At 65.9% G+C, this 12390-nt stretch overlaps 1 protein-coding gene across 1 annotated transcript; it reads right to left on the bottom strand.

Annotated features, from left to right (window-relative positions):
* Positions 1-306: 306 nt before the first annotated feature.
* Positions 307-7681, bottom strand: CDC37 (cell division cycle 37, HSP90 cochaperone). Its single transcript, XM_062178440.1, has 8 exons — positions 7501-7681; positions 2411-2695; positions 2046-2154; positions 1840-1955; positions 1616-1738; positions 1103-1285; positions 938-1009; positions 307-812 (listed from the first exon to the last, which is right to left on the bottom strand). Exons 1-8 carry the CDS (start codon positions 7600-7602, stop codon positions 660-662), a joined length of 1143 nt encoding a protein of 380 aa, XP_062034424.1. The 5' UTR covers positions 7603-7681; the 3' UTR covers positions 307-659.
* Positions 7682-12390: the final 4709 nt, after the last annotated feature.

Consider the following 12390-nt stretch of genomic DNA (forward strand, 5'->3'; position numbering starts at 1 on the left):
GTCACTCGGCGGCTCACAGGCGCCCTCTGGCGGCCTGTAGGGGCCCTGCAGGGGGCCGGGACTTAGGGCCCTCGGGAGCGGTGCTGCCGGATGGGGGGCTGTGGGTGATTGGCCCCAGAGAGGCCAGGGGCGGGAGAGAACTGAGGGCGGAGGATTCTGGCTCTGGAGCACGACGTGTGAGATGCAGCGGTTCCAATCAGTGGGCAAACAAAACCCTGGGTGTCTCCCGCTGGGCCGCCAACATCACCCAGGCCTCTCCCCCACCCCAGCAGAGGGCTCCGCCCACGGCCCCATCTGTGGCCCGGCGAGCATCTGAAATCCTTTATTGGAAGATCACTGCTGTTTTCCAAACAGAAGATTCGACAGCCAACAGAGAAAACAGAGCCCGCGGCCCTGGGCTGGGGACCCTTCCCCTGCCCAGCAGACCAGTGTGGCGACCCCTGCCCCTCCCCGGACCCCGGGGCCTTTGGCATAGCGCTGACGGGGAGGGGGCAGCCGGGGAAGCCCCTTGGGTTGAAGCAGAGTGAGATGAGCGGTGGGGGGTGCGGGGGACGGGAGGGGAGGGCGGCCCCCCCGGGGCTGGGGGCAGCAGCGGACACGGAAGCCGGGAGCTGGGAAGAGGGTATCTATTGTGTTTTCCGGGCGGCGGCGGTGGCAAGTCAGGCGCTGGTGTCCTCCTCACCGGCCTTGGGGGCGGCATCCAGCAGTGGGTCCCCGGGGCCCGCCCCCGCCCCCTCCTTGGTCTCGCTGGACTTGGAGTTGGGGACCCAGAGGCCAGAGTCGATGCAGCGCTGCATGTGGTACTTGGCGTCCTGTGGGGAGGAGGGCGGCCAGGTAAGGCGGCGCTGTCCCGGGCCCGGCCCCCCACCCGCACCCGGCATCGGAGCGCCTGGGCTCCAGGCCCGCGTGGGAGACGCGAGGGAGCCCGGGCACTCACGGCGGGGTCCATCTTGCTGATGGCGTCCTGCAGCATCTGCACGTCCTTCACGTCGAAGCACTTCTGCAGCTCCTGGGGCAGGAACGGGGCGGGGTCAGGGCCGGGGCGGGGTCAGAGCCGCCCCGCCCGCCCCCGGCCCCGCCCCCGGGAAGCCCCGCCCCGCACCTCAGGCAGGGACTCGTAGACCTCCACCGGGTCCAGGCCGCCGGGGCCCAGGCGCTTTCTGCGCTCCTCCTCCTCGTACTCCTTCATGGCTTTCTCGATGCGCAGCTTGGCGCGGCCCCGCACGCGCTCCTTAAAGGCTTCCAGCTCGTCGTTGAAGCCCTCCATGTACTGCCGGTCGGCCGTCTAGGAGCCAGCGGGCCGTGACCCCGGGCCACCCCGCCCAGGGCGCCCTCCCTCCATCCTGTCCCTCGGCCTGGCCTGCCCATCCCACCTCCTGGCCTCCACCCGGGCCCCCAACCCGGCCTGCCCGCCCCACCCTGGACCCCGGGCGAGCCCGAGCCCACCTCCTGGTCCTCCACCTGGGCCCCCAACCCGGCCTGCCCGCCCCACCCTGGACCCGGGCGAGCCCGAGCCCACCTCCTGGTCCTCCACCCAGGCCCCCAACCCGGCCTGCCAGCCCCACCCTGGACCCGGCCTGCCCGCCCCCGCTCCGGGCCTCCCCCGGGCCCCCACCTTGATCTTGGTGAAGAACTGCCGGAAGCAGGCCCGGGGGTCCACCTTGAGGCTCTTGGCGAGCTCCAGGATAAACTGCATGACGATGGTCTGGTGGGCCACCTGCTCCATGAGCGCGCATTTCTGCGGAGGAGGACCAGGACCGGCGCGGCGCGTCACCAGGGGGCGCTCGCGGGCCCGGCGCGCCCCGGCCCCGGCCCCGGCCCCGGCCCCCGCTCGCTCACCTCCTCCACTTCCAGGTCGATGCACCAGATGACCAGGTAGTTGGCGGTCTCCTCGCACACCAGGTGCACGTTGTCCGCCAGGTACTTCTGGCTGTCGTCCCAGCGCCGGAGCATGCCTGCGGGGAGGCGGTCGCGGGTGCTGGCGAGGCCTTGGGGGCGCCGCGCCCTGCCCGCCCCGGGGGCCCGCCCCCACGCCCCCCACTCACCGAAGTGCTTGATCTGCTTCTCGTACTTCTCCACAAAGGTTTTGTGTTTCTGCTCCTTCACCTCCTCCGAGTCCTCCTCCGCCTTCTCGGGCTTGGTGTTCACCATGCTCTGCGGGTGGGTGAGAAGGGGAGTGGGCTGGGGGCGCCCAGCCAAGCGCGGAGGCCGTGGCCGCCGCGCCCAGCCCGTCCACGTCGGCGGCGCCATGAGCAGCAAGGGGGCCTTCGGGCAGATCAGAGGGGGCGCCGGTGGGGTGCGTCCTCCGCGCCCGCGGCCCGCCCCTGTGCACACGCCCCGCCCCGCGGCCCGCCCCCTGTGCACACGCCCCGCCCCCGGCGGCCGCCCCGCCCCGGCCCGCGCACCGCACCTTGCTGAAGCCGTCCTTGCTGAGCGTGTCCACGTTCCAGGGCAGGCTCTTCTCCTTCTTGCGCATCTCCTCCAGCTTCTGCTCCCAGCCGCGCTCCTCCTTGCGCAGCTGCTGCGCCTCAGCCTGCAGCCGCTCCAGCTCGGCCTGGCCGGCCTGGCCGCCCTCGGCCACCTCCAGCTGCTTCAGCTTGCGCTGGCACTCGGCCACCTTGCGCTTGCACTCGCGGCAGCCGCGGTCCAGCTCCTCCTTCTCCTTCTGGAACTGCTCCATGCGCTCCACCCGGGCCTGCGGGCGGCACCGGCAGCGGCTCGTCCCGGCCCCCCGGCCCCTGGCCCCCCAGCGCCCCGGGAAGGGTCCGCGCGGCCTCTGCGCACGCCCTGGTCTCCCAGCTTCCAGGCTCACCTACGGAGGGCACAGCCCCGCCCGGCCCGCCCCATCCCCTCCAGCCCTCTCCGCTCCCCACCGGGGCTCGGCGGTACCCACTCCAGCCAGAGCTGCTAACGCGCCTCCTTCGGTCACCGGCCCCGTCCAATCCAGGCTCAGAGGTTGCCGAACTCTGCCCACGGCCCCCTCTTGGAAAGTCTGGGTTCAGGTGGACCCCTGAGCCCCTCGCTGGGCCCCACCTCCCCTCCCAGCTCTCTGTGGTTTCCCTAGGCGCCCCCAGGTTGCTCCGCATGCGGCCCCTGGTGCCTCGGGGCCCAGCAGGCTACCGTGGGCATTAGAGGAGCGAACCAGCCGGTGTGCAAGCTCGCTCTCTCTGCCTTTCGCATGACCCCATTTTTTAAAAATGCACTTAATACACCTGGCCAGCCAAACAGCATGGCTTAGCCTAGCCTACCTTCAAAACCAAACAAAAACCATTTATTTGAGAGAGAAAGAGAGAGATCTTCTGTCTGTCTGCTGGTTCACTCCCCAGATGCCCACAGCAGCCAGGGCTGAGCCAGGCCTAAGCGGGGAGCCCAGGGCTCCGTCCAGGTCTCCCACGTGGCTGGCAGGCACCTGAGTACTGGGGCCACCAGCTGCTGCCTCCCCAGCCCCAGGGTCTCCGCCGTGCGCTGCAGGTCACTACTGCGGCCCACACCTGCCTGCCCAGCCCACCTCAAACACGCTCTGGACACCTGCCACTCCTGGGCGTCCTTCCTGGAGGCGCAAGGGGACCAGCTCGCTCTCGCCCAATCTCGCTCTCTGGGGCTTACAGAAGGGACCGTCCCCTGGGTTTCCACCTGGAGACTGGGGGTGCCTGCTGCTGCCTCACCACAGCACCCAGCTCCACCCCCTGCCTCTTGGCTGGGCGACTTTGGCCGGGCCCCTCGACCCTGGGCCTTGGTCATCCCCTCTGTGACACGGGGCACCACGGGGCCACTGAGAGCCCGGAGGGCGGGGCACTCGGCCAACGCGGCCCCGTCCCATTGTTATCACGGCTGTCTCTGTCCACCAGGATGAGCGGCTGACTCTGCTGGCCTGTGTCCCCACCCCACCCCCACTTCCGGAAGAGGGCAGGCACTCAGCGGTGAGGACCCGGAGGCCTGCACCCTATTCTGATGCCCAACCAGATGGCTCAGCGAACCTCCAGGGGTCAAGGGTCAAGACGGCCCAGGCCGCAGGTGTCTCAAGAGAAAGCTGCCTGGCCTCTGCCCCTCTTCCCCCGCTCCGGGCCCAGACCCCGGGCCCCAGGCTCCGTCCTGCCACCTCCCAGGGACTCTGGCTGGCTCTGGGTGGCAACAGGAACCTGTCTCCTCCTGGCTTCTGTGTGCCCTCTGAGTGGCCGCCAGGGAGGCGGAGGCTAAAAATGGCTTTCAGGAGGCGGTGACGGTGGGGCGGCAGCCGGCCCGGCCTGGGCTTTGTGCCTCTCCGCCGGGAGGGGCCGCGGCGGACAGAGTACTCGGAAGCCAGGGCGGCCAGAGGGGTCCGCTCATGTCCATGACCCTGTGCCCTGCAGATGGGGTGACCAAGGCTCGTGGGCGCTCAGGGCGTGCAGCCCCCGGGAAGGCACCACTGAGGGCAGCTCTCTCTGGGCAAGGGGGTCGGGGAGCGGGGGCACTCGCCCGCTCCCGAAATCCGTGCCGTCTTTTCTGACCATAGCGAGAATTACCTATGTGGCGATACAGGCAGACGCTCCTGCCCAGAGCATTATGGACTGTATGAATTACAATGTAAATAAATACACAGAGCACGAGAGACTCAATAAATATGGTGGGGGCTGGCGTTGTGGGGCGGCAGGTAAAGCCACTGCCTGCAGTGCAGGCATCCCATATCAGAGCACGGGTTCGAGTCCTGGCTGCTCCACTTCCCATCCAGCTCCCTGTGGATGTGCCTGGGAAAGCAGCGGAACACGGTCCAAATTCTTTTTTTTTTTTTTTTGACAGGCAGAGTGGATAGTGAGAGAAAGAAAGGTCTTCCTTTTGCTGTTGGTTCACTCCCCAATGGCCGCACTGATCCGAAGCCAGGAGCCAGGTGCTTCTCCTGGTCTCCCATGCGGGTGCAGGGCCCAAGGACTTGGGCCATCCTCCACTGCCTTCCCGGGCCATAGCAGAGGGCTGGCCTGGAAGAGGGGCAACCGGGATAGAATCCGGCGCCCCGACCGGGACTAGAACCCGGTGTGCCGGCGCCGCTAGGCAGAGGATTAGCCTAGTGAGCCATGGCGCCGGCGGCGCAGATTCTTAGAGACCATGAAGAAACTCCTGGCTCTGGCCTGGCCCAGCCCCGGCTGTTGCGGCCATTTGGAGAGTGAATCAGTGAATGGGAGACCTTCCTCCTCTTTCTCTCTCTCTCACTGTAACTCTTTCAAATAAATAAATCTTAAAAATAAAAACTCCCAGCTGTTCCGCTCCTGATCCAGCTCCCTGCTGATTCACCTGGGAAAGCACCAGACGAGAGCCCAAGGATGTGAGCTCTGGCCGCGCTTAAGGAAACCCAGAGGGCGGAGCTGGACCAGCGCTGGCTGTCACAGCCAGCTAGGGAAGGGACCAGCACATGGAATCTCTCCTTCTCAGTGAACTCTGCCTTTCCAATAAACGCATCTTGAAAAATCAATAAATCAGGAAACCTTGGCAGCGACCCCCACGGGTTGGGTCCCGGGCATACGCTCGGATCTAGAGCTAACGAGCGGCTGGCTGGCGTGCCAATAATCCAGGAGCTGTGACTCCAACCCAACTGGCCACGCCTGGAATGCTGCTTCAAAGATTCATGGAGGATAGCCCAGGTGCTTGGGCCCTGCACCCATGGGAGACCAGGAGGGGGCAACTGGCTCCTGGCTTCGGATCAGCGAGATGCGCGGCCGCGGCGGCCATTGGAGGGTGAACCAACGGCAAAAGGGAAGACCTTTCTCTCTGTCTCTCTCTCACTATCCACTCTGCCTGTCAAAAACAAAACAAACAAAAAACAAACAAAAAAACAAACAAACAACAGTGCCTTGAAAGGACTATTCCCGGGTTACAAATTTTTGGCAACAAAATAAACTTAGCAATATCACTTATCCATTTTTTTTTTTAACAGGCAGAGTAGACAGTGAGTTGGTTCACCCTCCAGTGGCCGCTGCGGCCAGCACACTGCGCAGATCCGAAGCTTGGAGCCAGGTGCTTCCTCCTGGTCTCCCATGCGGGCGCAGGGCCCAAGCACTTGGGCCATCCTCCACTGCCCTCCCGGGCCACAGCAGAGAGCTGGACTGGAAGAGGAGCAACTGGGACAGAATCCGGCGCCCTGACCGGGACTAGAACCCGGGGTACCGGCGCTGCAGGCAGAGGAATAGCCTAGTGAGCTGCGGCGCCGGCCTCTATCTTCTAAAGTTTAGAGGCAGAAACAGAGTTCCCAGCTGTTAGTCCATCATCACGTCAAATGCCCACAAGGGCTGGGGCTGGGCCAGGCTGAAGCCGGGAGCCAGGAACTTAAACCAGGTCTGCCACATGGGTGGTGGGGGCCCAGGGACCTGAGGCGTCCCTGCTGCCTCCCGGGGCAGTGGGTGCGGAGCCCAGGGCGGCGGGCAAACACCCACCCCTCCAGGAACCCAGTGTGGCAGCCACCAGGCCACCTCTAACTTTTCCATCCCTGTCTCTGTGCCAGGATCTTTCCAGAAGCGGGCGCCGCGTTAGCCCAGCTGTGCACCGGCTCAGAGAGATCACAAACCTCCCCCCACCTCACAAAGTGGTCTGGGGGCTGGGCACCCCGCCCCTCCTCCACAGCAGCGGGGCAGGAAATGGGGCGGCCCCCACCCCGCTCTCCACGCTGTAGTAAAGATTAACCTCTTTACGCGACAGAAATAGTCTGGGGAGCTTTGCAGAGGTCTTAAATATTTCATAATAAATAGAACTAGAAGTGCTGGAACTTTCTTCCCACACTCCCGCACAGCAGGTGCACGCCCCAGGAGTCGGCCGCTTTAAGGAGAGGTGTGGGGGTGGGCCCGGGAGGCAGAAGCAGGCCCCAGGCCACATCCCGGAAGGATGGGGCAGGGCCCTTCTAGGGCTTTCTGGATACAGGTCTGGGAGCTGCCAGAAGGGAGGCCGGGGACGGGAATTCCTACTGGAAGCTTCTGGGCGGTGCGCGCTCCGCGCGAGCTGCGGGGTGAGCACCTCCGGGCGGGAGGGTGGGTGGGAAGCCAGGGGCCGCTCAGGTCTAGGATTCTGGGGTCTGGCTCTGGGGGCTCGCTGTGTCGTGGGCAAATACGTCAAAGAGGGGGTGGTGGCCGTGGGGTCCCTGAGCTGCCAGCAGGGAGCACCTGCCCGTCCCAGGGTCGATGAGGCTGGGGGCAGGGGTGAGGCCGGGTGGCCTCGGATGCCGGCAGAGGTTCCTACAGGCGAGGGACACCCCCCCCCCGCTGGCCCTGGGAATACAGACCGAGGACGTCTCAAGGGTTAACAAAGAGACCCGAGCAGCATCCGAAGGCGGCCCCAGGGGTCGCGCGCAGGGACTGGGTGGTGGGGGCGGGGGTCCCGGCGCTCCCCGAGCCCCGGCGTGGAATCGAGGGGCGGGAAAGTCCACACCGTGAGGTTGGAACCCCGGGCGTCAACAACCGCGGGGTCCCCTGGGCGGTACCCGCGCTCAGAACTCTGCAGCGGCCCCGGGAAGGGGGCAGGGGCCGGGCACGCGCGCTCTACCTGGTGCCTCCAGCGGAAGAGGCTGGCCGTGTCGATGTTGGGGTGCGTCTCGTCCTCATCGTCGGACACTTCGATGTGGTCCCACACGCTGTAGTCCACCATCTTGCCTCCACGGCCCAGCCCGCGCCCGCTCCAGCGGCGGCGGCGGCGGCGGCGGCAGCAGTGCTGGACACTCGGCCCGCGGAGCCCCGCCCCTTCCGCTTCCGCCCGCGCTCGCAGCCCCCGCCCGCGCGTGACGTCACATCCCTAGTAACGGCGGCGGCGGCCCTGGCGACCAAGCCCGCCTTAAAGGGACCTGCGCACGTGTTAAGGGCCTGGGAGTTCCCGCCAAGACCCCGCCTCGTTGGGCAGGGAGGCTCCGCCGGGCACCTCCTGGGGGGCCTACAGGGCAGCGCGGCAGCCTGGAGCGCCTCTCATCTCCTGCCGCCCCCTCCCCGGGGGGCGTTTGCGCTGGGGCAGTTGACGAGACTGAGGGGCTGGATTGTCCCCTAGGCCACGCCGCAGTGACATCAGCCCGAGGCCACCGCAGGGGCGGGGCCTCGACTAGACGACCCACCCCTCCCCCCACCCAGCTCCCACCCAGTCCCCCTGGGGGACTGGATCCCGGGCTAGGGAGGGGCACGAGATCCGAGGGGACTCCCCAGTTCGAGTGGGGGGGGTCGAGACCCTGCCGTGGGGGAGGGGTCTAAGCAAGCGGCGCTAAGGTCCTGTCCTAGGTGGCGGGGAGGGGAGGGGGTCGACGGTAGGGCGGGGTTTCCCGCGCTCGGACCACACACAGCACCCGATCCCAGCGCGTACACACCCCCCTCTGGAATCACCCAAAAGGTTTTCGGGCGCCCTGCGTGGCGTCCCCACGCACGGCCGCTGGGTGTCGCCAAGTGTCCAGCTAGCGGCCAGTGCTGCTGGCCTCCGGCCCAGTAGGGGACTGGGGAGAGCGGAAGGGGCTTTTCTCGTCGTCCCGGTCTGGGGCTGCTCGTCGCCCCTCCCCGTTCGGCTGGGACCCCTCCCCTCGGCCAGAGGCTTCAGGCTCCCACTGCCCAGAGCTCGGGGCAGCTGGGCCGCGCGCCGCTCCACGGCTCCACCCACTCTCGGATGCAGGGATAAAAGGCCGTGTTGCAGCCTCGGGCCAGGATTATCTCAGATTAAGGGGTGCTCCGCGAGGGTCAAGTGGAGTGGGGGGAGCTCCGGCCACCTGTGTCTGGGACGCCTCTCCCCAGTTCCTCGCAGAGCCTCTCTGGATAGTGGGGGGTCCCTGGAGAGAATAAACATCGCTCCATGGGGGTGGGAGGTGGGGAGGGATTCCCCGGCCCGTTGGGGCGGGGGAGTGGCCATCGGGACCAAAAGCGCCCTCCCTCCGCCGCCCCTCCCCCTCGCTCTTCATTCAAACCCGCGAGTGGGCGGGCGGGGGCGGGGGAGTCCCCGTCGCTTCCCCCTCCCCCCCTCCAGCCGCCGGTCCAGCTCCTCCGTGGCCGTCACGGCCCGAGCACGCGCGCGCACGGACTCACACCCCGGCGGGTGTCACCGCCGCGCGCACACACTCACACTCACACTCACACACCAGCAAACAAAGGGTCTGGACACCCCAGTCCCTTCCCGCCCCCTCCCCCCGGCGGAGAGGGCGGGGCGTCCCCTCCCCAGCCCCCCTCCAAGGTAAGCTCTGGGCTGCGAGCTGCGGTGGGCAGGGGGTGGGCCCGGCGCCCGGGAGGGGAGGGGTCTAGGACGGTGAGGGGGACCTCCCTGGAGCCCCCAGGAAGACCACCCCCTTCCCCGAAGCCCTGCCGCCAGACCCCGGGGGTATGTGAGGAAGGACCCCCGATGCCCGGGATTCCCAGGTAGGCTCAAAGGGTCTCTCTCTGCCCAGCCCCAGCGGAACGGGGTGCCAGGAGCCCCAGCTCCCAGAACCGGGGACCCGGCGCCGGAAGCTCCCCTTGCAGCGCCAAACATTTTCTGATGTGGCAGCATCTCCAGCCGCGGGGACTGAGAACCAGAGAGAGACCCGAGGTGCTTTCCAGCATCCGTGGGCCTCCCAGCCCCGGGACCCCCCATCGGCGCTTGCCTCCCAGCCCCGGGCACCCCCCATCAGCGCTTCCCTCCCAGCCCCCCGCACCCCCATCAGCGCTTCCCTCCCAGCCCCCCGGGACCCCCCATCAGCGCTTCCCTCCCAGCCCCCGGGATCCCCCAGCCCCCCGCACCCCCATCAGCGCTGCCTCCCAGCCCCCCGCCCCGCACCCCCATCAGTGCTGCCTCCCAGCCCCGGGCACCCCCCCATCAGCGCTGCCTCCCAGCCCCCCACCCGGCATCCCCCAGCCCCCCGGCACCCCCCATCAGCGCTGCCCTCCCAGCCCCCGGGATCCCCCAGCCCCCCGCCCCGCACCCCCATCAGTGCTGCCTCCCAGCCCCCGGCACCCCCCATCAGCGCTGCCCTCCCAGCCCCCCGAGACCCCCCAGCCCCCCGCACCCCCATCAGCACTGCCCTCTCATTCTTGTGTGATGGGAGCAGAGAGGACTGGGGGTGCTTTCGTGGCTACCCTTGCTGCCGCCGCCGCACCCCACACTCACCCCTCCTCCAGCCCTTTGCCTTCCGACCCTTAGTCTCCTAACCTGCAAGGTGGGGACCGGCACACCTTGGGGGTCTGGCCGCGCTACCTGCTACCTGGCTGCCCGTGCGCCAGCTTTGCATTTCCCCGGTCACTGCCTGCTGATTAGCTGCCTACTGTGTGCCGGGCTGAGGCGCTGACCAGTAGGGGGCGCTGCTCCCGGCTGGTGAGGCTGCGAGATCCCTGACGATGAGGGAGGGGGATTAAATGCCACTTCTGCCTCCGGTCTGCCCGCTTCCTCCGCTGACCCCTGCCGGGTCAGGTCTAGAACAGCGCCGGGCACGCGGTAGGTGGTCCCTGAATGCTGAAGGCGTCCCTTGGGATTAAATCGGGACTGGATTCTCAGGGTTTCAGAGCAGGCTTAGCTGGAACCCATCCAACCCCGGAGGCAGGGGAGAGCCCGCAACCGCCTCCGGCCCTCCCCCCATGTCATCGCTCCTATAAAAGCCAGTGTGGCCGAAGGCATGCCGGGAAAGGAAGGGCAGAGATGGGAACCGGCACAGGGCCTTCCAGGAGCTCTGGACTTCGGCCAGTGCACACACACACACACCCCACCAGGCACCAGGCCCACCGGCTCTGCAGGCACCCACTAAACAAGTAGCCGGGACTTCCAAAAGTTCAGGTGAGATTAGATTCCCAGATGAGCCTCTGGCCGGGCCTCTGAGGGGCCCCCAGCCCGCAGAGGAGAGCCTGGGTTCTGTGTCCGGCTCTGCTTGCTAATAAAGCAGACGCTGGGAGGCAGCAGTGACAGCTCAAGTGCTGGGGCTCCTCCCGCCTACTTGAGGGACCTGCGTTGAGTTCCTAGGGCTTGGCCCTGGCCAGGCTATTATGGGTTTTTGGGGAGGGAGGAGCCAGCAGATGGAAACTGGCTCTGTCTCTCAAAAGTGTTTTAAATCCTTGCACAATTTTTTTTTTTGACAGGCAGAGTTAGACAGTGAGAGAGAGAGAGACAGAGAGAAAGGTCTTCCTTCTGTTGGTTCACTCCCCAAATGGCCGCCACGGCCGGTGCACTGCGCCAATCCGAAGCCAGGAGCCAGGTGCTTCCTCCTGGTCTCCTATGCAGGTGCAGGGCCCAAGCACTTGGGCCATCCTCCATTGCCCTCCCGGGCCACAGCAGAGAGTTGGACTGGAAGAGGAGCAACTGGGACAGAACCAGCGCCCCAACCGGGACTAGAACCCGGGGTGCCGGCGCTGCAGGCAGAGGATTAGCCTAGTGAGCCACGGCGCCGGCCAATGCACAAATTTTATATATATATATAATATGTGTGTTTCATGAATTTCTTTAAAGACCCCTGGTATTTATTTTGTGTCTACAATACGCTAGGTGCAAAAAATCCTTGCTCCATGGAGCTAATATGTGCTGGGGAAAACAGCAAAGAAATAGCATAGGCAAACAAATTAATCTATAACAACAAATTGTCAGTAGCACTGTAAGGGGTGTGGAGGTCTTATGACGAGAGAGGGAATAGCAGGAGAGGAGTCAGCTGGGTGCACAGAGATGTCCCGGTGGAATTGAATTCTTCTTGGAACACACACACATACACCCTCAGTCCCACACAAGGCAAATCTTGCTGCTAGACGCGACAGCCTAAAGGCCACACGGACAGCCAAGATTTGTGCTCACCCTGCATCCCCCCGCCCCTTCTTTCCCCTCTATGATCAGAGACAGAAATCCCACCCACTGGCTCATTCCCCAAAGACCCATGATGGCAGGGGCTGCACAGTGTCCCTCTGGGAACCAGGGCCCCCTAGAGTCTCCATTAGCAGGACGCTGGATTTGGGAGCTGGAGCCAGGACCGACCGACGTGCGGTCTTACCCACCTTCCCTCCCCGGGGAAGTCTCACCAAGGCTGACTCCCTCCTGCCCCACAGATGTCTGCGGCTGCCACTCCCCTGTCTTTCGCTCCTGCACATAGGGCCTGGTCTCAACCACACCGTGGCCAGACTTCTAGAAAGTTCCACCTGGCCAGTTGCACATGCACGGCCATGTGTGAGGGCTCCCACATGTGTGTGCCAGTGTATGCCGCGTGCCTGGAACCCCTCAGAATTTTCTCTTACTCTGCTTCAGCTCTGGGCATGGGCACCACCTCCCCCGTCCCTGGTTTGCTCCCCGTCCCCATAGAGCAGCACCGGGAGCTCCAGGCTGAGCTGGTGGCCGAGGGCCCTGGCCGGCGGAGTGGCAGATGAGGCGTCTCTCCCAGCCGGAGCCTGTGCCATCTGGACACCCAGAGCCGCCTCCCCAGGCGGCTTAGAGGCACCCCATCCCGCTTCCTGTCGTCGTCACCCCCCCCCC

The sequence above is a fragment of the Lepus europaeus genome, chromosome 20, assembly GCF_033115175.1.
Source record: "Lepus europaeus isolate LE1 chromosome 20, mLepTim1.pri, whole genome shotgun sequence".
NCBI lineage: Eukaryota > Metazoa > Chordata > Mammalia > Lagomorpha > Leporidae > Lepus > Lepus europaeus.

What these genes read in the sequence shown, in the direction of transcription:
- CDC37 (XM_062178440.1), bottom strand. Translation starts at nt 7,602, where the DNA reads ATGGTGGACTACAGCGTGTGGGACCACATCGAAGTGTCCGACGATGAG. An exon ending in GAAGCAGATCAAGCACTTCG is followed by an intron (nt 1,956 to 2,045) that starts GTGAGTGGGGGG and finishes GCCTCCCCGCAG; the next exon opens with GCATGCTCCGGCGCTGGGAC. An exon ending in TCTACGAGTCCCTGCCTGAG is followed by an intron (nt 1,010 to 1,102) that starts GTGCGGGGCGGG and finishes TTCCTGCCCCAG; the next exon opens with GAGCTGCAGAAGTGCTTCGA.